General features: G+C 43.7%; 1 protein-coding gene across 6 annotated transcripts in view; it reads right to left on the reverse strand.

The window, feature by feature from the left end:
* Window positions 1-23,641, reverse strand: part of med12 (mediator complex subunit 12) — a 37,180-nt gene that overhangs the window by 7,644 nt on the left and 5,895 nt on the right. For all 6 annotated transcript variants that reach the window (XM_052072905.1, XM_052072921.1, XM_052072913.1 and 3 more), the window contains exons 2-32: window positions 22,372-22,476; window positions 22,100-22,291; window positions 19,392-19,551; window positions 19,135-19,310; window positions 18,599-18,709; window positions 18,047-18,322; window positions 17,674-17,820; window positions 17,493-17,592; window positions 17,255-17,391; window positions 17,020-17,151; window positions 11,271-11,397; window positions 10,871-11,160; window positions 10,177-10,350; window positions 9,664-9,808; window positions 9,329-9,447; window positions 8,862-9,005; window positions 8,628-8,791; window positions 8,018-8,149; window positions 7,650-7,877; window positions 7,416-7,560; window positions 6,751-6,871; window positions 4,837-4,947; window positions 4,637-4,750; window positions 4,422-4,558; window positions 2,863-3,042; window positions 2,627-2,698; window positions 2,371-2,534; window positions 1,687-1,848; window positions 1,414-1,615; window positions 999-1,108; window positions 779-914 (exon numbers count right to left, since the gene is read on the reverse strand). In XM_052072905.1, coding sequence (XP_051928865.1) covers window positions 779-914; window positions 999-1,108; window positions 1,414-1,615; window positions 1,687-1,848; window positions 2,371-2,534; window positions 2,627-2,698; window positions 2,863-3,042; window positions 4,422-4,558; window positions 4,637-4,750; window positions 4,837-4,947; window positions 6,751-6,871; window positions 7,416-7,560; window positions 7,650-7,877; window positions 8,018-8,149; window positions 8,628-8,791; window positions 8,862-9,005; window positions 9,329-9,447; window positions 9,664-9,808; window positions 10,177-10,350; window positions 10,871-11,160; window positions 11,271-11,397; window positions 17,020-17,151; window positions 17,255-17,391; window positions 17,493-17,592; window positions 17,674-17,820; window positions 18,047-18,322; window positions 18,599-18,709; window positions 19,135-19,310; window positions 19,392-19,551; window positions 22,100-22,291; window positions 22,372-22,476 — 4,713 coding nt within the window. The remainder of the gene's footprint in view (window positions 1-778; window positions 915-998; window positions 1,109-1,413; window positions 1,616-1,686; window positions 1,849-2,370; window positions 2,535-2,626; window positions 2,699-2,862; window positions 3,043-4,421; window positions 4,559-4,636; window positions 4,751-4,836; window positions 4,948-6,750; window positions 6,872-7,415; window positions 7,561-7,649; window positions 7,878-8,017; window positions 8,150-8,627; window positions 8,792-8,861; window positions 9,006-9,328; window positions 9,448-9,663; window positions 9,809-10,176; window positions 10,351-10,870; window positions 11,161-11,270; window positions 11,398-17,019; window positions 17,152-17,254; window positions 17,392-17,492; window positions 17,593-17,673; window positions 17,821-18,046; window positions 18,323-18,598; window positions 18,710-19,134; window positions 19,311-19,391; window positions 19,552-22,099; window positions 22,292-22,371; window positions 22,477-23,641) is intronic.

Here is a 23,641-nt window from a genome sequence, read left to right on the forward strand (position 1 = left end):
CTGCGCTAGTTGGTACCATTTGATAAAATGAACGCACCAAGACAGACCACCTTGCAAATGTTCGATTTTCATTTCTTCTGACAGGATGTTTGCCCTCAGTCGAATGATGACTGTCGAGACGCTTCTCCTGGCTGTTCTTTACATCGATTCTTGAATCGGGCCACCTCACTTTGTTTCCATGGAAACTCAGCTTTGTCTTCTTGACTTCGAAAAGCTTGTTCTCCTGCTTCCTCCAGTTGCGTGTTTGGATTCATTTATCTTAAATTCTCTCGCACATGCTGGATTGCCATTTTCCTCCCCGTAAATGATGGCTTGAAGTTTGAACTGTGCTTCGTAGGCGTGTCTCATCATAGGTGCCATTTTTGGGGGTCAGAAGTTCTTTTGCCCAATGCATGTACCAGCATTATATTCACCTACTGGTGGGTGTGCCTTTAGCGTCCTCTTTCACACCCACCTTTAACATCTGCACGCCATTCCGTCCTCAGTTACTTCCACCTTTCCTCTATATAAGCAGCATGTCCACATAACATCACAGTCAAGCGGAGCACTCATCGAGGTTACACAGCAACACTCATAGTTTTTGGAACTCGGTGCAGTTTAGGTGCCTGTCCATTTTGGAGAAAATTTTAGACTTTGATCGTGAAAATACGATATACATTTATACTGGCTTCCAATTTAAAATAGATAATACCGAAGTGCTTCATAATTCAAGTCAGATAATGTATATTGACCACTACAGCCACCAGTTAAAAATATGCAAAAGAGGTGTTGTTCTTACCCTGAGCTTCTTAACTAGATTCATGTAGGCTCTCTTATTCTCCTCCATACTGCCCTGAGAGATGCTGGACATGTCGGCGGCCAACGTGCCATTAATCAGCACACTCAGCATGTCCAGTACGGTTGTGAAGAGCTCACTGTTGGAGAGGAAAAGACACGTTGACAGCATGTGTAGCATGTCCACACATTATTGACAGTGGTGATTAAGTGGCTTGGCTCACTTATTGGACTGCATGTCCACCGTTCCACTACTGATGATGTCGAGTAAAAGGACGGCCCACTCGGTGGTCTGCTGGGTGCTGCGCTGCACCGTGTCGAACATGCCACCCACCTTGTTAGTGCAGGGGAAGAATACAGTTAACGTTCATGTATTATTAACAAAATGGCAGCAGCAACTGCCCGAGCCATGTTTTCCACCTACAGCAAGAATATGTTTTATTTTCATTGCGCATATAATGAACAAACAGATTTGGGTACAAAGTGCATATCCAGTCCAACCCACTATACTTTGCTGACATTTTTTAACACTCATTTTAATTACTTAATAGTCCTAATGTTAAAATTCATTAATAAGCAGCAGTTGTAGAATTTGGTTTCTGATCCAGATTTATTTCATTTTCATTAAAGTGTCCTTACAAGATTGAGTCGCAGTTTCAGGGCCTCGTGCATCATTTGTTTGGCCTTGCAGTCATCCTGATACTGATCCTCTCTCCAGTTGGTGACTATCTGGTGAACTTGGCTGTGGAGGGAGGCGAGAAGGCCTTCCCGCTGTTCATCCTGACCCTTCAGGCAGGTCAACACCAAAGATAGGAATGGTTGCTGGCTGAGCAGTGACATACTGAAAAATAGAGGAGTGAAAATATCAAGGATCGTTCAAGCATCCAATGATGAAAAATAATTCTCTATTACCTTTTCTGCTTCTGGCGATCCCTCTCCTTTCGCGAGGACGAACCAAGGTGTTGTCCTTTCTCCAGCTCCTCCCCGGCTGCCTTCAGAACATGACCCTGAACTGAGGTGGGCAGCTTGGCTATCAACGGAGCCACCAGCCAAACACCCGATCGCTCCGACGAACTGAAACAGATGGCTCAAACTAATGTTAACCCCACCACATTATTAGATACATGTTAAGCAAAATAAATGTTATTAGCGTGTCTTAGTCAATTTTATAAACTGACGAGTTCATTGGTCAGGACAATTTTTTTTGCATCTTTGGTCGTTGAGCGTGTCCCTGTTGACATGCACTACTTATACAAAGTTGGATGCAACCACTAGTGAAATAAGCAACTTTGGCATGTTATTTACCGGTAGTTAGTTTTACCACCTCTCTCACAATTATTTTTCAAAAAATTGCAGGTCAAGATAAAAAAATATATTCATAGAAATCTATGAACAAAAAAAGCTGGTTTGGTCTCAGGAGGAAGAAAAGTAAATCAGAGAAGATAAAAAAGCTCAAAATGTGTGAATTAAATATTTGCTTTTTCTATTTATGAAAAGAAAAAATATATATTAAATTGTATTTTTTGTGCTTTGTATGTCAAGGCCCTATTGCCCAGTCTGAGATTCTGTTTGCACAAAAGTGAGCAACGCACTGACCTTAAAATAGGTTTCATCTTGCTGCTGGTGCTACTGCTGTTGGGCACAGAGCTGCTTTGAAGTGCTGCGCCATTCCCTGAGGGGTTACTGGAGTTCATTTCAGCTGATTTCTGAAACACCTCGATTGTGGCCTTGGCTATGTTCTCCAAGAGAGAATAGAGCTCCTGTAAGAGAGAGGTTAGAACATATTTTTAGAAATGTCTGTCAAGGGTGTGACTCGGTTGTAATGGCCCATTATCCAATTAAGTCAACTTGCATTATTTGTGCTCTGTTTGATCATCAGCTGAAGTTCCAGAGATGACTGTCTCATTGTCCACTGGTCCATATTCTACAAGAAGAATGTTATTTCAGATTTGTGCCACGAGGAGCGTAGGAAATGGAAACACTTCAACTTGCTCCATTTTACAAATAGGCTGCATGTTCAGTGCAATAATTAAAAAAAAAAAAAGAACATCAGTAAGTAATCTTTCAGCACAAACAAAAAAGGTGAACCTGTAGGATGCGTTTGATGCGCTGCCTCTGAGGGTTGTCACCGTCATCACTGTCCAGCTGCCGGTGAGGGTAACAAATGAGCTGCAGCAGCCGCTGAGCCTGAATGTTGACCAGCACCGGGTCCTGAAGGGCACTGCTGTCCTCAGACAGAGACTTGAGACAACGCTCTCCCACCCACTCCTGTAGAGAGGAAGATGAGAAGTCAGCACAGAAAAACATTGGCAGAGTCATTTCCTAATGTCAAATCTCAATTTTAATCTTTCACACAAAATGCAATGATCCGTTTTAATTTCAATTACATTTGAATGTTGTTTGAATCCCTTCACAATTATGCTTTTGTACTTTTTACTTTTTTTGTTTGTTTCTACTTCATTAATATGAGTACAGTGTCAATATGCTGTGGCAGTTCAATTTCCCTCATCATTTCTTTCTACCTACCTACTGTATACCTTATAGGTAAGAGAACTAGCAGCCTCAGTTTGTGTCCAAGGAACATTTTCTGGTGTCTTGAACTTAAGTTAATTTCACCAGATACAGTCAAACCCCTTATCAACATACCCCTTTTACGTTTTCAGCCCTATAACATTCATATTTCCAAGTCCCGATTTCTCATAATTCATTTATACGTGCCGAGTTTGCTTACAACAAACACCTTTAATATGTAAACTTCATGATAACAACCAGATTTTTCATACAAAACAGTGAAAAGGCCTTAGTTACAATGAACCGTGGAATGCTAACTGTGGCCGCGGCCATGCATTTATGAACAAAATATATAGCATGTGATTCCCTTCCGTTGCTTGGCAACGCTACATATAGATTCATACACTGTTGTACTTCCAGAAGCTCGGTGCTGAGCACATGGTCTGAAAACGTGTGGTAAACGGAAGCAAATGTCGCTGTGTGTGAAGGTTGAAACTTCCTCTCACTTTCGAAAGGGAGTCTCCCAGATGAAGCTCAGCCAAGACTACAAACTGGCAGTCAACGATTTTGACAATCATCCGTAATGCCGACAAAATCACGTCAGAGTTCGAGGTCAATATACTGTACTCGAAGTTGATCTTAAATGGCCTCGGGGAATGGCCGATCTTGAATTGGAAAAGGTACTTTTCATTTTGTACAATGTTTTCAGAGATGAAATAGGAATGCTGCAGTTTTTGTTTCATGTCAAAACAAATAATTTCTTCTTCATACCATGTACACGTATTTATTATTGACATGTTTAGACTGTATTATACATTGTTATACACCGTAGTTGGCGGCTATTTTAGCATTTACCACTGTAAGCACATGCGCGGTGAGGCATTCGACAGGCATGTAACTGGCTGCTCTATCCATCAATGAAGTAATAAATTTCACAACTCATGAACGGGGAGTCTTTTTAAAAAAATTTTTTTTACCTTGATTGAGTTAATGTCATGAAAGCTCGCGAGCGTTTTCTTGTGACCGATCAGTAGGTCACAAACAACATTATGGGCACCTCAGGTCAAAGTGAATCAGCAATTAAATCAACCAAAAAATAAATAAAACCGTTTTTGGGGTTGGGCATATACACTCACCTGCTGGCAGATGGTCTTCAGGACATACTTTGCATACACATCCAAGCTAGCGGTTTCTATGGAGACGTTGCGGCCCTCTGACAGGTCATCAAGGCCAGTTGAGTGCGATAGTCCGGAACCCCTTAGCTCAGCATCACCTGCAACATCGAGACTGATGTAAAATCTACATACTTGGTTGCCGGTGCTTGTAAGCCACCACCCGAGCGCTTCCTTACCTAACATGAAGACGGCTTTGAGGACAGCAAAAACTGCTCCCACGACGATGCTGTTCTGAGATGCCGCCAAGAGATGGCGGTCACATGATGACCGGATACCGACAGAAGACTTATCTGCAAGTTATTAGAGCATTGTTGTTGTGTTTGTTTTGTTGTTTTGCAACAGAACATGAACGTATGTTGAGAATATTTTTAATAACCTGACTTAATGCCATCTTGGGGCACAGGGTTACGCTGCGGCGTCTTGAAAAGGTGCAACAAAATCCTGCAGGTGAGTCTTGCTCCTGGTTCAGAGTCTTGCTCGCTGCAGGCTACAAAGAAGAGGAGTTCACATGTCATGAGTTGAGGTTGTTCATTTAGCATCGTGGAGCGTTGTAAACCAGCCAACAGCACAGCAGGGCTGAATGGACCTTTGTATCAGAGCCTTGAGTAGAAGAAAAAAATTGAAATAATTACAGGGGTGTAGGGGAGTACTCTGGCAAGCACACAACGCTTCATGGCCACATCAAACAAGTGGAGTTCACTCTCATCTCTGGTAAGAATAAAGTCTCATAAATTTTTATGTTGCTTTCCACCAGGGTGCACTCTACCTTTTACGTTAAAAAAAAAAAAAAACACCCATGAGTTGAGAACAGATTATTTATATCGAGATGTTTGGTATTTAGTGGTGCATCAGCGACCCAGCAATGTTGTATAATCAAATAAAACAACAATTGCCTTTCAATTCACTGATTTGAATATTTTACTGGAGGTAACAGTCTCTATATGTTCCTCAACATACGTGTGATTGTTGTAAGAGGCAGCCTGCCTGAACATTTGTCAAAACAGACCCACAGGCATTTTTTTCCAGATTCCCTGTACTTCAATTTCATAACAGGATAATTGACAAAGTTTCTTGAATCCATTTACAGTGTAGTTAGTAGTTTTGCAAAATAGCGGCAGATTATTAAGTTAAATGCAAAGGGCAAGTGTTATCTTGAATAAGAACTCTGTTTGTATTTCTTCTAAAGACTTCTTTATTGAGCAACTGATGTCCTCACATTCATGACAACCGAACTCCCTCCGAACCCCATGCTCTCTGTCCACATCATCGAAGCAGACTGCCTCCTTGCAGTATGGCATGTGAAGGTTATTTCTTCCACCCCCCCCCCCCCAAAAAAAAACCATCAAAGGGTATTTATAGGGAGATTTAACTACATTTCTGGTTATTCATGTTAAGTGAAACCATTCTCGACAAGAACTGGGGACGTAACTCCCTGGAACAAAAACATGGACGGACACAGCACTGTGGTGTGATCACATGCCAATTTAATGCTATGCAGGGTGACAACTACACAGTGACTAATTGATATGGGGGTGGATCTATTGTATTTTCCAGACTATATGGGGCTACTTTTTTCCCCCAAACTTTGAATCCTGCAGCTTTTAATGTGACACTGTTTATTTTGAGATATTTACTGACGAACGTCAAACCGTCAATAGATTTAACCATTCTTTGTACATCCGACCAAAGGAATTACCAAGCATATCATAATGGTCCAATGAAAGTGTCAGAGTCTGCTATCATAATGAATACTCATCAGCCATTTTCTGTAGGAACAACACAATTTATAGACTGACAATAGAGAAGCCCGCTGGCTAGCTGACAGAGAGACCGAGCGCGAGAGACAGAAACGCAGAATCGTGTGTGCATTGGGGTGCGCACAGCTGTTTGAAGGAGGAATTGAGAGTCAAAATAAGCAAATTTGAGTTTAATAAGAAATAAAGCACAAGTGAATAAACAGCCATCTCTGCAGTGTATCTCAAGATCATCTGCCAATTTGCCTCATGTGACAACAAAGGTCTATGAAAGGTTTTGGGACACTATGTAAGTATATCTGAATTTTGCATGATTGTGTTAGGGAGATCGTGTCCCGGGTTAAGGTATAGATATTACTCGTTTAATAACGTGGAGAACAGCGGTTATTAGTCCCAAGCAACTAATGTATGCACAAATTTGTTTTTATGGCTAAATTTAGCTTTTGCACCTAATCAAGTGCTCTTTGCAGTCTGGAAATTACGGTTATTAGCAGGACAAACACTATTTGAGGAAATATGCAAATTGAGTTTGTTACCTGCATTGAGGAGGGATGGGATGGCCACACAGCGGACCAGGTCTTCCAGGAGAAGACACTGTCTTGCGATTAGAATGGCCACAAAGGTCGCCAGGGAATCGTGAAAGGATAAATCGCTAACCTGAGGGACAGAAGTGCCACATTTAGAAAACCTACGAATCGGAGAGCAATTAACACCAAGCCAAGGCAATATTAACTCTGAGAGAACAAAAAAGGTGTCGAAGGGTCTGTGCCGAGTTGGCGCCTTTCCCAGCTGACTTTGGGAGATACAGCATGTGGGGTTTACCATGAACAGGTTGCCAGCCAATTGCAGACAAACTAACACTTACACTATTGACACTTTTGAGTCGTGTATTTAACTGAACATGCATAGTTTGTGGATATGAGAGCATGCTGGAGGACCTGGACAATACCCACACAATAGCGACAACACCATGAAAACTTCTCGTAGGAAGGCCCAAACATCAAAACTATGAGGCAGATGTACAGACCACTAATTCACTGTGCTGTCATACAGACTTCCAAAGTCAAATGTTGAAAACGGGTACAACTTAAGAGTTGAACACTTGGAAATCATCCGGTAACAGGGAACACACCATGTTTGACTTCAGAGGACGCGTGTTTACAGTGACAACCAGCATTCATTTAAGTGAATATGAACGTACGTCAACGTTACACAGCAGGTCATTGAAGCCGCAGTTGCCGTTGTTGGACGAGCAGCAGAGTGCCTTGAGGATGCCGAGCCACTCGGCACTCAGGGAACGACAATACGCCGTCAGCTCGGCACACAGGATCCCGATATCGTTAACCCTTTGAAGGGAAAATCCCAATTCAGAGTCCGTGATCAACTCTTTTTACTGTCAATTGTATCTCCTCAGCCCCAATTTCCAATGTAGTACCTCTCAGGGTCTCGGTGATCCACACACACGTCCATGAGCACGTTGCACACGAAGCTGTAGCGATTGGCTGGGCTGTCGTTGAGGATCTTGCCTACCATGGAGTGGTTGAAGTTGTGCGCCGAGGGGTTGGCAATAGCCTCCATCATAAACACGGGGTCCCAGAGCATGTTGGAGTCCGAAGGATCGATGTTGCAATAAATGGAGTTCTTGACTTTGGAGCAGAACTCACTAAAAAGAGAGAAAAAACACAAATGTATATTTTATTTAGTCATTGTTTTAATATTTTTACAGACTTCTTTGTCCTTAATAAGCATTTTAATAGATCACACTAATGTATTTGTCTTATGAGTCTGAAATGTATTCAGTACCTGAAGATCTCGCCAAACTTATTCTTGAGGTGACTGCAGGAGGTGTAAAGGTCATACAGGTAGGCCAAAATGCAGCGCTCGGCCGAACAACAGTCTGCTGGGTTCACACCCGACTTCACCACAATGCGTAGCCTAGAGTACCATTTGACACAGTTTTACATTCATATTTTAGTACAATATTAGTCAACCCTAATCAGCTATTGGGGAAGACATTTTTCAGGCATCACAAAAAAGATTTAACCGTCGGCATTTCCAGCGACAACTATGTATATATGCTATAACAAGACCAAAAGCAAAATGCTGGGAAAAAAAATACACTCAGTGTGAAATTTGGCTCTGTTTGGTTGAACACAAAGGTATTATTCCGCTGTTTGAATGGCAACAGGTGAACGCATAGATAGAACTGTTTTGTCGTCAATAAATAATAATTTCCTAGTTACTTTACTAAAACTGGTTGCTTTGCTGCGACACACTCAATCATTCACAACGCGATTGTACTGTACCACGTTGGCTGGGAATCACTGCAATCGGCTTCCAACTTTACCAAACACATTCATGTTGATTGTAATGCACCCGCTGACGATGGTCAAAAGTTTCGTGAGCAACGTACCCATCGAAAACCTGCGCCGTCTGCTCGGGGTTGAGAATGAGGCAGGAGTGGTACCTCCTCAGCACAGCGACGATGCACAGACACAGGCTGGTGGTATAGCTACCCACCAGGCTGGAGGACTTGAGCAGCAGCTCGGCTTCCACCAGGCTCAGCTCGTTCAGAAGCTACAAAAACAAACAGTTGATTGACAAAGTCATGATTACAACAACTTCAAAATTGAACGAGCGCAGTTACCTGAATAGCAAAGTCGATGAGGCCACTAATGTTGAGGGAGTACTCCATGAGGTCAAAGATAAACTGAATGTGCTGCACTAGAGGCAAGTGATAAGACATCCCTAAGGCAAAACTGGTGATCTGTTCCAGCACATTTCGGGACACCTGCACAACAAATAAATAAATCAATCAATAATAATAATAATAATAATTTTTAAAAAAGTGGTCACAGTTGGTCATATCTCCAACCTTAGCCCTGAAAGCCAAAACACTCATTACATATTAAGATAACCTTTATTTGTCTCGCAATGGGGAAATTACAATCAGAATTCAGAAAGGAAAAAAAAAATTCAAGCTGCATTCATTGTATGCCCTTTGTATTCAAATGAGTCACCTAAGAAGATTGTTTCCTTCCGCTTGTATGAGCTACACTAAAATGGCACATTACAGTATAGCTAATTTGTGAAAATCAGCAGAAGCTGCCTAACCTGTGAGGTGACCTGGTGTTGGTCAAAGTGGGAGAGGTGCTGGAACTTGGAGAAGATATCTTCTGCGGTGGGGAAGGCTTCTGGCTTACTCCTCTTCCTCTTTTGTCCCTCTTCACCCCCTGTACAAAACATAAGGTTGGTGAAACAACATGACACCTGAAGAGGTTGAAATTCAGGGACACCAACTAAATAATTTCCAAACGTGATAGGCATTTTTCATCGACGACCTTTGTATAGAGGAAGAGTTTAACTGGAGGCATAAAGGCCGTTACATCCCACAGTGCAAAATATAGTGAAAAACAAATGACTCATCACCGAACTAGAGATAAAAATACCTGTTTCTGCAGTACTTTTGCGGTTGAGCACCTTCAAGATATCTTTGGTAATTTTCTTGATGGTGTGCCGGGCCTCGTCGCGCAGTTTGCCCACGCCGTAGAGGACGACGAGCCGCTGGTTACACTCGTGGCTGGCATTCTCCTCCTGAAGTGGGGCAGATATGGCAAGGTGTGAGAAGGAAGCAAATAAACCACCAGGCTTGAGCTGACTTGGATAACTCCAGTCAGAGCAAACGGAAGTCAAATTAAATCATATTATTTTCCAATATAATTAGATCTGATATTTTGGCAGGAAAACAGACAAACTGAGTGAATGATTCCAGAGTAAAACATGTAAAGGAAGTACATGTAGAACACTGCCCGACAAGAGCTGTGAACACTGCCAAAGACAGTATTTACCAATCACTGGAAATGATCTTGGAAAAACATGCAAGGATAACAAAATTTAAACCCATCGAATCCGACTCAACATATATAGGAATCTCGTGTAATCTGAGATATGTTTCTTCTCACCTGAGGAATGGGGAAGTGGGTGGCGTACTGAATGTGTCGTGGCTGCTCGTATAGTTGGGGGAAAGCGGGGTCCATGCTCTTGTCCTTGCAGGTGTTTTTGCTGTCCTGTTCAGGTGCTGATTTTTCTGGAGATGGGCTGCCCTTGGACTCGCAGTGCATCGGAGGAGAGAACATCTGTAAGTAAGATTGTGATGAAGTATGTGACGACAACACACACAAGACACCCTTTGATTCGGGCCGGGCAATATGGTCTTACAGAATTTTTCCCCCCAAATTTAAAAATGATTTTCCTCTTTACGTGAAGAAAAAGAAAAGACAACATTAATTAGAGCATAGAACAAAGTTTCACTCTTTTTTCTACCAAGCAAGCTTTTCAAAAAACATTCATGTAAAAACTAAATTAATTTATTAAATTATTACTAAATTAAATTATGAGCAATTAAATATCAAAATGGGCTGTCCGTCAAAGTCTTTGGCTCAACTGGTCCATAGTTCTGCAGTCGCAAAGTGACACGCAACAGGGCTAAATCACATTGCTAACTAATTTGGCAACATTGACTGCTTTTGTAAACTACCTCTATTGTTTGCGGCCATGGTGCAGGGTTGTGCTTTGAATTAGGCAAGCCGGGGGAAAAAAAATTGCTGTCAAATTGAAAATTATTTCCCAGCCCTACCCTCGATGTTACCGGCATACCTCGTCAAAATTGGCACTCGAGTTGTGGTCGATTTCCATAGACTCCGACAAGCCAGTGTCCTCCATCTTAATGCCGCTGCCTGCGTCCTGCTCCTTGCGATCAGATTCGTCCGAGGGCTCGTCGCTGGGAGAGCGCGGGCGCGGCAGGTGGCCGTCGGAGGACAAGTCGCCGCGGGAGATGAGTGTGCACATGTAGATGTTGTGCGAGAAGACGTCGTGGCGGATGAGCTCGCAGAAGAGCAACACCAGGTTGGAGAATTCTACTCGCTCGTTCTCGTTGCCAGGCTCCGCTAAAGTGGACAAAAATTGGTAATGAATAATTTAATACGAGTCTCTTCCCCGTTTCAAATCCTCTCTCAGAGATGCATCCCGAGTGATATAATAAGAGGCAGAGACTCACTGAGTGTAGGGGCCTGAGTATCCAGGAACTGGAGTAGAACATCCTGAAAGACTGGAAGGGTGGCGGCGGAAAGGGAACCCGACGACACCGAGCCCTTCTCATCCACCACCTCAGACTCGCCACATCGCTGAATTACACAAATGCAGAAATAAATCTTTGAGTGCTTTTTGCACAATTGCCAAGCAGACTAGTACTGCCAGATAGAAACCAGGATAATCCATTTTCTCCACATCGCAGCTGACTTAGCACAAAAAGGTAGACTGCACCTTGTTGTAGTTGCACTGTCAACCAAGAGTGTGCTACTAAGTAGTGGTCAGTCCTTTGTGTCGCCCGTCTCTCGCCCTAAGTCAGTTGGGATATGCCTCAGCTCACCTGTGACCCTGAATAGGTTAATTGGTAGAAAATGGATGTATAGTCTTAAGATATAATTTATTTATATCTCAAAGTATATTATCTCGCATGTACTGTCTCATATCATAATGCAGTTCTCGCAAAATGTTGATCACGTAAAAACTATGTTTGCAGATGCGAATGTATTCTAATAAAACTACTGCCTTTTCTCGTAACCTTATTCTAAAAAAAATGATGGGTATTTTTGGAAATTGATACTCTAGCAATATATTCACTGGAACATAAGGGTACATAAATAAAATTATGCTAAAATTATGTTCCAACTTTATGCTTGACAAATGCATGCTTTTTTACATGTTAGAAGTAGTCTTGTTTCTCACAAATTGTCACTTTTTATTGTAAAATTATAACTTTAATTCAAGCAAAATATATTCCAAATAAAATCAGTATTTGAGATCAAAATTACAGAACAACTGCTGACCATTCATTATCCAAGTTGTTTATCCTCATGAGGGTTGTGGGCGTGCTGGAGGATATCCCAGCTCTTGTCGGGCAAAAAGGTACACCCTGAACTGGTCAGCGGCAAATCGCGAGGCACACAGACAAACAACTATTTGTGCTCACAATCAAACCTCGGGCACTCTAAAGTGTTCCATTAACCTGCCATGCATGTTTGTGGATGTGGGCGGAAACTGGAGTACCTGGAAAAAACCCACACCGGCATAGAGAGAACTTGCAAAACCACATAGGAAGGCCAGAGCCCAGAATCGAACCCATGACCTCTGCACTGTGAGTGGATGTGCTCACCAATTGACACCATACCACTACCATATATTCAATTAATATAAAAAGTATGTATTCTTGTATAACTGCAACATTTGTCTATAGCAAAAAAATTAATGAAAATAAAAATATAATAATAAAAATAATAGATACCGATTTGTCCTAACTTTTTTTTAAAACTATGTTTTTAACATTGCAAGATTTTCTCATAAAACTACATTTTATTTTCATAATTTAGGACTTGTTTCTGCTAACTCTGACTTTGATTGGCTGATATCTTGACATTCTTCAATGAAAGTCATGAGTAAACCGTCATATGTTAGCTTTTTTTTTTTTTTTGATGATGGCGCCCCCTGAGTGGCTGCCTCTCCAGCAGGTCATATCCCTGTTTGAGTTTCTTTTAAGATTAAGAATATCTTTATTAGTCTCGCAATGGAGAAATTTCAGATTCACAGCAGCAGAGTTATGAAAGGAAGAAGTAGAACAACAAAAAAATAGGAGCTGCTGGAAAGGCAGCCACTCTCGCGGCGCCATTTTGAAGTCAAAATAACAAAAAATAACACAAGACAACACATAGGACAGAGACAGTCATGCAATCTTTTCTGCATACACTTTGTTGTCTGAAGCAGTTATAGATGAAAGAGGAGAGGATCAAAGTGTCCTTTCACCAGTGGATCAGAGACATCATGCTGAAAAATGTGCACACGTCTGCTACAAGCCAAGTTTTGAAAGCAAACACGAAGCTGTAGCGTCCATTGACGAAAAGAGATTAGTTCACTTCTCCTGTCCCGCATAATCCGCTTCAAACTCCAAGCCGCGACTCCCAGCTCCAAATCCGCATCGCCACTCCGCGCCAACGCTCCTTTCTTCTCATCGTCGGCTCCTCAAGACCTCCATCCATCCAGCCGCAGACCGTTCAACAGCACCGATCTCTCCGCTGAACAAAGCGGGGCTGTGAAAAATGCTGCCCATTACAGGCGCAAGACACAAGCGCCCCGGGACTGTCCAGCAACGACAGTCAAATGGCGCCGACGTTCCTCCAGTCAAAAACAGTGCTGGTATACCCATGCTGCCGAGAAGGCGCAACCACCAAGCACAGAGTCTCCTCCTTGATGAATGTCGTGGCCAAAAAATGCTGAAAAAGGTCCACATCAAGTCCACACGACGTAACAACAAACACAAAGTGACAAAAGAAACACAAGAACAACAAAAAAAGCAAGGCTCATGAGAGCACTTGCTGACGGCTGCCTACTCGCGCGCCATCTTGACTTTTACTTTCGTCCTTTTACTTTATTTATTACTTCTTCCCATTTTGTTTTGCGTGGTTTTGTACCCCAAACCCATGGGGGGGGGGCAGCTTCATTTATGCTCATCTCCTTTATTTGCTTTAATCTTTTTACGTATACTGTGAACGGAGATCCAGATAGCACACGCAACTCCATTGTTTACAGTAAGGACCAGCTGTTAGCATGGCGGGCTAACAGCGGGCTACTGGCCGGTGACAAACCGGATATCCCACGAGAGTTGAAGAGGAGGACACGAGGGTGTCGAGCCGGGAAGGACCGCCGCACAAGGCGGAGAAAGTACAGACATGTCCTCCCGTCCGTCATCATGGGGAATGTAAAACCGCTTCCTAACAAGATGGATGAGCTGGCGGCGCTAACGCGACATCAAAGGGAGTACCGGGAGGCTAGCCTAATGCTACTCACAGAGTCGTGGCTAACAGCGATCACTCCGGACACACATGTCGAGTTGGAAGGCTTCCAACTCATACGTGCGGACAGGAATGAAGGGAGTGGAAAGAGAAAAGGTGGGGGACTGGCTGTTTTTGTGAACGACAAATGGTGCAATCCGAGGCATATCACGATCAAAGAAAATATCTGCAGCCGGGACATTGAGCTGCTAGCCATTAGCCTCAGGCCCCATTATCTCCCGAGGGAATTCTCACACGTCATAGCTGTGACAGTGTACATCCCCCCGTCGGCTAATAGTGATGCAGCGTGTGATGCCCTGATGACTGTCGTGAGCAGGCTGCAAACACAGTCCCCCAACGCCCTGCTGATCATCTCTGGGGACTTCAACCATGTCTCCCTGTCGTCCTCCCTTTCAACCTTCAAGCAGTATGTAACCTGTGCCACTAGAGACGATAATATTTTGGACTTGTTTTATGCCAATACCAAGGAGGCATATAAACCCCTCTTCCTCCCCCCTCTTGGAAGAGCAGACCACAACTTGGTATTTCTCGAGGCTGTGTACAAACCCCTGGTGCACAGGCAGCCAACTGTGACCAGAATGGTCAAGAAATGGTCATCGGAAGCTGAAGATGCTCTGCGGGACTGCTTCGCGACAACCAGGTGGGAACTCTTCAGCGAGGTTCATGGGAAGGACATTGATGCACTCACTGACACCATCACGGACTATATAAACATCTGTGAGGAGAACTCTGTACCCACCAGAACTCTGCGGTGTTTTTCCAACAACAAACCATGGATTAATCCTGACATAAAGACCCTGCTGAAGGAGAAGATGAGAGCTTTTCGGTCGAGAAACAGAGAGGAGCTGAAGGCCGTGCAGATTCGGCTGAGAAGAAAGATCAGGGAGGGGAAGAAGATATACAGGACTAAATTGGAGGACCAGTTACAGGCCAGCAATGTCACTGGTGTCTGGAGGGGCCTAAAAACCATCTCAGGCCATGACAGCCCAAAGACAGTGATCGAGAAGGACAAGGACTGGGCAGATGGACTGAACCATTTTTTCAACCGTTTCGACCAGTCGTCTGTCCCTTCCCCCAACCACAAACTGCAACCTCTCTCACTGAGGACTTCTTCTCCTCCCCCTCCTCTTTCGACTAGCTCTCATCAACCCAGTATGTCACCTGGTTCCTGCCTGTCCGTCACAACAGAGCAGGTAAGGAACCAACTGAGGAAGATGAATGTGAGGAAGGCAGCAGGTCCGGACAAGATCAGTTCCCGGCTCCTCAGGACCTGCTCTGACCAGCTGTGTAACATTGTCCAGCACATCTTCAACCTGAGCCTGAAGCTGGGCAGAGCTCCACAGCTGTGGAAAACTTCGTGCCTGGTCCCAGTGCCCAAGACCCCCCACCCTAAGGAGCTGAACAGCTACAGACCGGTGGTGCTGACGTCTCACCTGATGAAGACGCTGGAGAGACTCATCCTCGTCCACCTTCGACCGCTGGTGAGCCCGTCACTGGACCCGCTGCAGTTTGCCTATCAGCCTGGCATCGGCGTGGAAGACGCCATTATCTACCTCCTCCACTCAGTGCTGTCACACTTGCAGAAGGCTGGGAGCACTGTGAGAATCATGTTCTTTGATTTCTCCAGTGCCTGTAACACCATCCAGCCCAATTTGCTGCGAGGCAAACTGCAGAACGTCGGAGTGGACGACCATCTCACAGCATGGATCACAGACTACCTCACAAATCGGCCGCAGTACGTGAGATTGAAGAGCTGTGAGTCGGACCGGCTTCTCTGCAGCACTGGAGCGCCGCAGGGGACTGTTCTGGCTCAATTCCTGTTCATCCTCTACACCTCGGACTTCAGACACGTCACTCCAAACTGTCACCTTCAGAAGTTCTCCGATGACTCTGCGATTGTTGGCCTCATTACAGAAGGGGACGATCGGGAGTACAGGGGACTGACAAAGGACTTTGTGGACTGGTGCCAGCAGAATCTCCTCCAGATCAACCCAAGGAAAACTAAGGAGTTGGTTGTGGATTTCTGCAGGAAAAAGTCCTCACCAGCACCGATGAACATCCAGGGTATGGACATAGAGAGGGTGACCTCCTACAAGTACCGTGGTGTTCTTCTGAACGACAAACTGGACTGGTCTACAAACACGGACACCCTGATTAGGAAAGGACAGAGCGTGGTGACTCTTTCTACTCAGGAAACTGAGGTCTTTTGGGGTTCAGGGGTCACTCCTTAAGACGTTCTATAACTCGGTGGTGGCCTCGGCCATCCATTATGGCATTGTCTGCTGGTCAGGCAACATCTCAGCCCGGGACAGAAAGAGACTGGAGCGACTGGTCAGGAAGGCCAGTTCTGTCCTGGGTTGCTCCCTTGACACTCTGGAGGAGGTGGGCAACAGAAGGATGCTAACTAAGCTAAAAGCTATGATGCCCAGTCCCTCCCACCCCCTCCAGCCCGCCCTGACAGCCAGAGACTGTAACACCCGCGCTGCAAGAAGGAGAGATACCGACGCTCGTTCCTACCGACTGCTGTCAGGCTGATGAATAAAAAATAACAATCATAATAATAATAATAATTAAATGATGTGAAGGAAAATTGTAAATAGTACTGCGATTTATCCATTTTGTGTTCATATTGCATTTAATTGAAAGATGTTTGTTGTTTTTTTTCTCTTTCTTCTTTCTTCTTTCTACATACATTCTTGCTGCTGGAGGCTGTAAATTTCCCCAGTGTGGGACGAATAAAGGATATCTTACTTACTTACTTACATACACAAAAGTTGGTATAAAAACGAACTGTGATGCACTGTAATGATAGCTACATTCTACGTTTACTTGAGGAATAAATCTGTGGGAGGAAAGGGGCAATTCTCTAAAGAAGAGTGGGGTGGAGGTTGTGGGGCTCACCTCTGCTTCTATTTCGGCCTGTCGTTTCTCCAGCAGCTTAGCCACGACCATGGCTCTGTGACGACCTGACCGCTTACAGCAAACGGCCCATTCACAGAGCAGGGTCACCACCGCATCATCATCCGGAGACATCTGCATGGAAGCACACGTTGTCAGCATTATTGTTACCTCCATTGAGCTCTGTGATTTTTTTCCTTTTCTTTTTTACATTCAAGACATCAAATATGTCGAGTACCTCATGGCCATCCTTGCTCTGCCCTGAACCAAATATTCGGTTGTACAAGGAGTCCAGCGAGTTGTTAAAGTCTGATTTTTCAAAGCTGTGGTTGTCCAAAACCTCCAGAGTGTGCAGCACCCTACCGATGGTGAATCCTGAGCATGGAATGAAGACATTGTCAAACAACGGTCCGGTGCTCCCAAACACCATGCTATGAACATATGTCAGAGGGAGTCAAGGGGACAGTTTTCCTGACCTGCTGTGGTCTCCTGGCACTTGTCAAACGACCAGCGAAACTCCACAGCCTGGCCTCGCTCCTTAACCTGCTCCTCAATCTCTCTCAGCTTGACACGGACCTGCCGTGGAGGGTGGAAAATAAAATTGCTCGCTTTATTTTTAAGTGACAATATGTTTTTCTACAGCAAGACAAAACGTACCTGCTGTGTGAAGGCAGTGTTTCCCCCTGGCATTGGTAAGCTGGAGGGGGCAATGGGGAGCAGATCCAGGGGGGATCCAGTCTTGTTTCTGCTGTCTGTTAGAGAGTAATGCCACACCAGAGCACTGGGGCAACACAACACTATGCTCTGAAGGAGGACAACAATACACCAATTACTGAGTGATGCAGCTGTACTGGGCAGAGCAAGAAGCAAATGAATTTGCTCATACTGATATTATTGTGCCAAAACAATGACTGTTTAATTAATTCAACAGGTTAAAACACACAAACGCATTTTTTGCCTATTTCAAGATTTCAACAACATTCAAAGCAAAAGGGAAAACAAATTCTTTGATGGCGGCCGAGCACCGTACCTGCAACATACAGCTGAGACCAAACACCAAAGGGCGGTGTTGGGGGCAGATATAGAAATCTGTGAACGGCGTCTGGGGCTGGTTTCCTCCAGCCGGCTGGGAGGTCGGTGTTGGGGGAAGGGTGTTTCCCTGTGGCGTTAAAATGCCGTGCGTTGGGTGGCCACCACCCGCGCCGGGGCCCAGGCTGCCGTCGCTTAGCAACAGGTTGAGGCGACGCGTGCAGAAGTAAGCCAGCCTGCGTGACAAGTAGGCCGACTGTACGAATTCCCCCGAGTACTGTCGAGTGGAAGAAATGCACAGCGTTATATACACACACACACGCGCACACACGCACGCACACACGCACACACACACACACACACACACACGGTTTGAAAGAAACAAAATGAAAGGCTTCATGATGGATGAAGGTACACAGCTGCTATGCGAGAACCTCTTGACTTGTCACACTGATGTGTTTATGTGTGTGTGTGTGTGTGTGTGGGTGGGTGCCCTGTGCGCAAGATTCACGGAGTGAAATTGGGCTGTCAATGGAAGGTGAGAAAGGTCTACCTGCAGTAGAAGCGGCAGGAGGAGTCTCAGGAGTTCATCCTCGCCAGGTCGGACCTTCTCAAAACACTCCAGCACCCACGTCAGGAACTCATGTCTGTCCAGCATTCCATCCTGAACATAGAAACAAATTCATTGAACACTAACTGACTGCAGCCGTTTTGTTTGGCGTCCTCCTGCTACCTACTATCACCTTATTGATCAAAAACAATTGTGATCGAGAGGAAAAGTTAGAAATGTGTTGTCGCACGTATCCACAATATGCATTTGGAAACAGAAGGCAAATTATATTAATTGAGGTAAGTATAGGGCTGAGGGAAAAAAAACTGCATTACGTTTGTCAGATAATGCAATTTCGATTAGCATTTTTTTTCCCAAAATCAAGCTTGTGCGCAATATTCACTAAGGATTGCAGCAATTACAAATATGACAAAATAACTGCATAATATTATCAAAAGATTAAAAGTTATTACTCCAATAATGTAAGAGCACATAAACAAGCCAGAGCTGGAAACACCATTGAAGTCAGTGGCACTGACCTGAAACATGAACATGGCCAGTTTCTCGTTGTACTCCCACTGCTTGGTGGCCATTTCCACATCAGTGGGAGTGGCAGGAAGCGGTGAGCTGCAGCCTTGACTGGGGCACTGTCGATAGAACTCGGCCACCTTTTGGAGCTGCTCCCACAAGTACTTCGTGATGATCTGGGTCCATTCTATGAACACATATTTCAATGTCAAAGAAATACTCATATTGCATGAAGACCAAATGATGAGAGCAGATTGAACTTTCTTACCTATACAAGGATCAATCACGTGCCTCTTCTTGACTTTAGTTTCTGTGATGGCTGCATGATAAGCACACGTCATTTTGATCATCCACGCTGAGCGCATGACCGGGACCAAGTACTTCGCCAAGTACCCGAAAACCTCCTCCTTCTTGCTGAAAATCGGCACCTGCGAAAAAATTTAATTAAAAAGAAACTGCAACATGGAAAAAAAAGATGGATATAATATTGTGTTGATGTGTCTACGAACTGAACTGGAGCAAATGTCAGATTTCCTTCCAGATGCAGTACCCAAATTAATCACCGGATGCGCCATCCACGTGATTACGTAAACACAGCACTCCAAACAGATACCTAATTTTCCAATCAAGCAAAAGATAACGTGGTGCCCCCTACATAGCTTAATTACATTTACCATGATTGAAACTACAGTGTGTTGCAGTTGATGTCTTTACCACAAGACACACAGGCTGCAGAGCATAAATGATATCTGTAAAGATTACATTTACAAAGGTGTTTAAAAAAAAGTGCAGAAAATTTAAGACTTTTAATGGCGCCTTATAGTCGTAAAAATATGGTAATTAAAAAAAAAATTAAGTCCGCAAACAGTCCGCGAGAAGCTTCAAAACAACAGCAAGTAACATAGAGCAATATATACAGTACTGTACTCTATGTATATGTGAAAATAAATGTATAAATAAAAAATAATGTATATATTTTTTTTAATATGTTTGAAAAAAATCCCTGATGCACTGAACCCGCAGTAAACGAACTGCGAAGTAGCAAGGGATCACTGTACCTCAGGTCATAGATGTTATCATTCAACCAGTTGACTACTGGTTTATTAACCCTCGTAGTGCACCGCTTGCGATATGTAAAATGATGCCTTTGAATCAAAGGCAAAGGCATTCAGAAAAACACGAGAGAGCTGAAACTTATGGAGGGGGTCTAAAATGGCCTAAATTTCATGACGTTACCGGCTGATAATTCTCAGGCATTGCAGCAATAATAAAAAAACGTTTTGATACCTTAATCTTCACAATTTACATATTTTGCACCATAGAGACCCATTATAATTCATATTTTGGAATGCATCGTAAACCTAATGTGTAAACATGCATTTCACGCGATTTTTACGTCAATCGCTTTGTTTTCGCTTGGACAGACGTATGCATGCCACATTGTTGGGTTGAAGTCATTCCAATTGTGCAACTTTTAGGTGGCGCCAGAGGATAGCAAATGAGTTTGCCTTTTTGCAGGAGGCTTCAAACCAATGCATTTTACATGAACACGTCCGGTCGGGATTGTTAGTAGGGCTTGGTTGGGACCTCCAGACACAATTTGTTTTTCCTTTTGCAAAAAATAAAGAATAAAAAATCCCAAAGAACTAATGAAAACTATATATGTATGGATAGCACAGATGCCTCTGAACATTTTGAGTGTTTGAAAAAAAAAAGTTTTTATAACACAAAATACATCATTACAAAAATTGTAAAATGTGTAACTTAAGGCCTTTTTAATTTGGAGCACAAAAGGGTTAAATTGCCCAGTCTTTTCTCAAACCTTTCAACCAAACAAAAATAATTATAATAATGAGCGCTCCAAGTACCACCATAAAAACCAACAATAAAATGTAGTAGCGTAGTACGTCTAAGTGTTCGTGAACACAACACTATTCATATTATTTATGCCAAAAGCACTGTGCGCCGACACAGCAGGCTGTTGCCGCCTCCCTTGCGGGACAGCCATCAACCAACTACAGGCTGGACACATTAAAAAGACATGAGGTGATGGCTATTCACAAAGCAGCAGAAGATAAGAAGTATTTTTTTAAGATGGTACAGTAGTACCTAAAAGTCCTCAACAACAGTGACAAAAACTAATATAGTGTGCATAGATTGTTGAATAATTCATTTTTTTTATTATTGTAATGGAGGTCACTGAAGCATGCTATTGTAGCACTAGTGGACACAGAGCACAGTGCGCTATGACTTTCTCAAACAAAAGTGGCCCCGCCACACAAGCAATGAGCTCCTCATTCTTCTGTACAAGTTTTAATGAACGAATGCTTTAACATAACACTCATGTTGTCATTGGAAACAAACTCATAACTAAAAGTATGTTTCCTGTAAAAGAAAGTGAGTCAGTTGAATTTACAGAATGCAAAGACGTCACGGCGAATGGTCCAGATGGTACCACATGTGCCTCAATTTGAGCCAGGGAAACCCTGCAGCCCCACCCTTAGCGAATCACTAACTTGGCCCATTTGAACTCAGCTGTTCCCCAAACAGCAGCAACAACCAAGGCACATAGTGTGCCGAGTCTTTTACAAAAAGTAAGAGTTCCCTTTACACTATCGAAGATGACCAAACATTGTGTGAAGACTGCGTCTTTTGACATAGTGATCACGATTTTTACAAAAAAATGTGTTGATAGAATAAAACCCGCCACACCTCTCATCTGTCATTGATAAAAAAACAAACAAAAAAAAGCTATGAGTCACTATATGTCAAAACAGGATCTTATCTGTCAAAGCATTTAATGACTTCATTGCCCAGATGTTACTCCTGCCCAGTCAGGAACAATTAAGGAGAACCTACAGCGCACCAGAGGAAGCAGCTGAAGCGGCAAATCAATTCACTCTGATGATACTGCCTGGTGAATCAATACGAATCAATCACCGAATGAAAAAATCCTTAAATTCAGGGTCTTCTTACCTTTTTGGCGAGCTGTGTTAGCGGTTTTGTGCCAGCTAAATCCGTGAACCAGTTATTGACGGAGCTCTGTGACCTGGCCGTGACCAGCCAGAAATTGTCCTTCTGGTTGACCTGTGGCTTACGCTTGCCTGTGTCGGGAAAGGTGTTGTAGCGCAGTTTTTCGGCGATAATGCTGCTGAAGTTGGAACTGATCTGTAAAATCAGACAAAATTTCAAGTGGAATGGTAATTAAATGTGGGGAGCATGGAAGATAACCTAACCCAAAAAATTACCTTGGAGGGATTGAAGTTGACATTTTTGGCACTGCCGTGTTCATCACCAGACACAGCTGGCTGATTGTTGAATCCTTGTTTCACATTCAATGCAGTTAGCTCATCCTGGAGGAAAAAAATATTAGACATATGACAGTCTATTCTTGTATACACATGGTAAATGTGTATCTGCACATGCATTAAGTGCTGTGCGTTTTTGTTCATGCAGATCATGTTTCTGAAAATAAAAAGAAACATGATACATTTCTGCATATTCTGTTCAGCTTTTAGTGTCTATTAACACATTTTGACGAAAATGTGTATATAGACACTAACTAAAATTGTATTTTAATTGTTGATATACAAAGTAATTGTCTGCATTCATGTTTCAAATAAATCATTTGATGACAAAAAAGGTTGAAGCGATGTCTCTGCCTCAAAGCTTTGCGGGGATCCTTTTTTCCACAAGGACTACACAGGGTTCCCACTTTTCCACTTGCTTTTTATTTATGGACCTTTAAGGACTTGAGGGCCAATTTTGCATTTTAAGGACTTTTTCTCCATTCAGCAGGGGATTTATGGTGGATTTAATGAACAGAAAGCCACATGTCACTGAGCTAGTGTTCAAATCCTTGCTGCCAAAGAAAGGGCACATCTTTATTTTTAGGGGCAATCATCAGGTGTCGTCATCAGGCGCCGACAGGTATGGCAGCCTCGGTCACACGCTCCCTAGTATTATCCCTGTTTTTGTCATTTTCGTTTGTTTTTGGCGACCCTGAGCGGCTTACTTACACGAGGGAAAAGTTGCTGCGCATTGGGGAGTCTACGCTCGGTCTTTTTTCACCAGCACACGAAAATCCACAAGGTTTTTCGGAGCTAATCGCGAGCGGAGCGGCTGCGCTGTACGGAGCGTGGAAACGCCGCCGGAGGAGGGGGAAGCGAGCCGGCGTGCTCGTCAAGCTCCGGCAGCGTGGATTTCGAACCCCGCTCCCATCGATTCATCTTGCTAATCTACGATCTCTGCCAAACAAGATGGATGAACTTCTTCTCCTCACAAAGACCAACAAAACATTTGCACGTTCTGCTGCGCTCTGCTTCACTGAAACCTGGCTCAGTGACCGCCATCCAGATCCCGCGCTACATCTACCCGGCTTCCGCCTTCTCCGAGCCGACCGCGACACGGAGCTATCCGGGAAATCGAAAGGTGGTGGGATTTGCTTCTATATCAACGAAGAATGGTGCACTGATGTCACGAAGCTCGACGCACACTGCAGCCCGGACCTGGAGTCGC

Source organism: Hippocampus zosterae, chromosome 1 (genome assembly GCF_025434085.1).
Source record: "Hippocampus zosterae strain Florida chromosome 1, ASM2543408v3, whole genome shotgun sequence".
In the NCBI taxonomy this organism is placed as follows: Eukaryota; Metazoa; Chordata; class Actinopteri; order Syngnathiformes; family Syngnathidae; genus Hippocampus; species Hippocampus zosterae.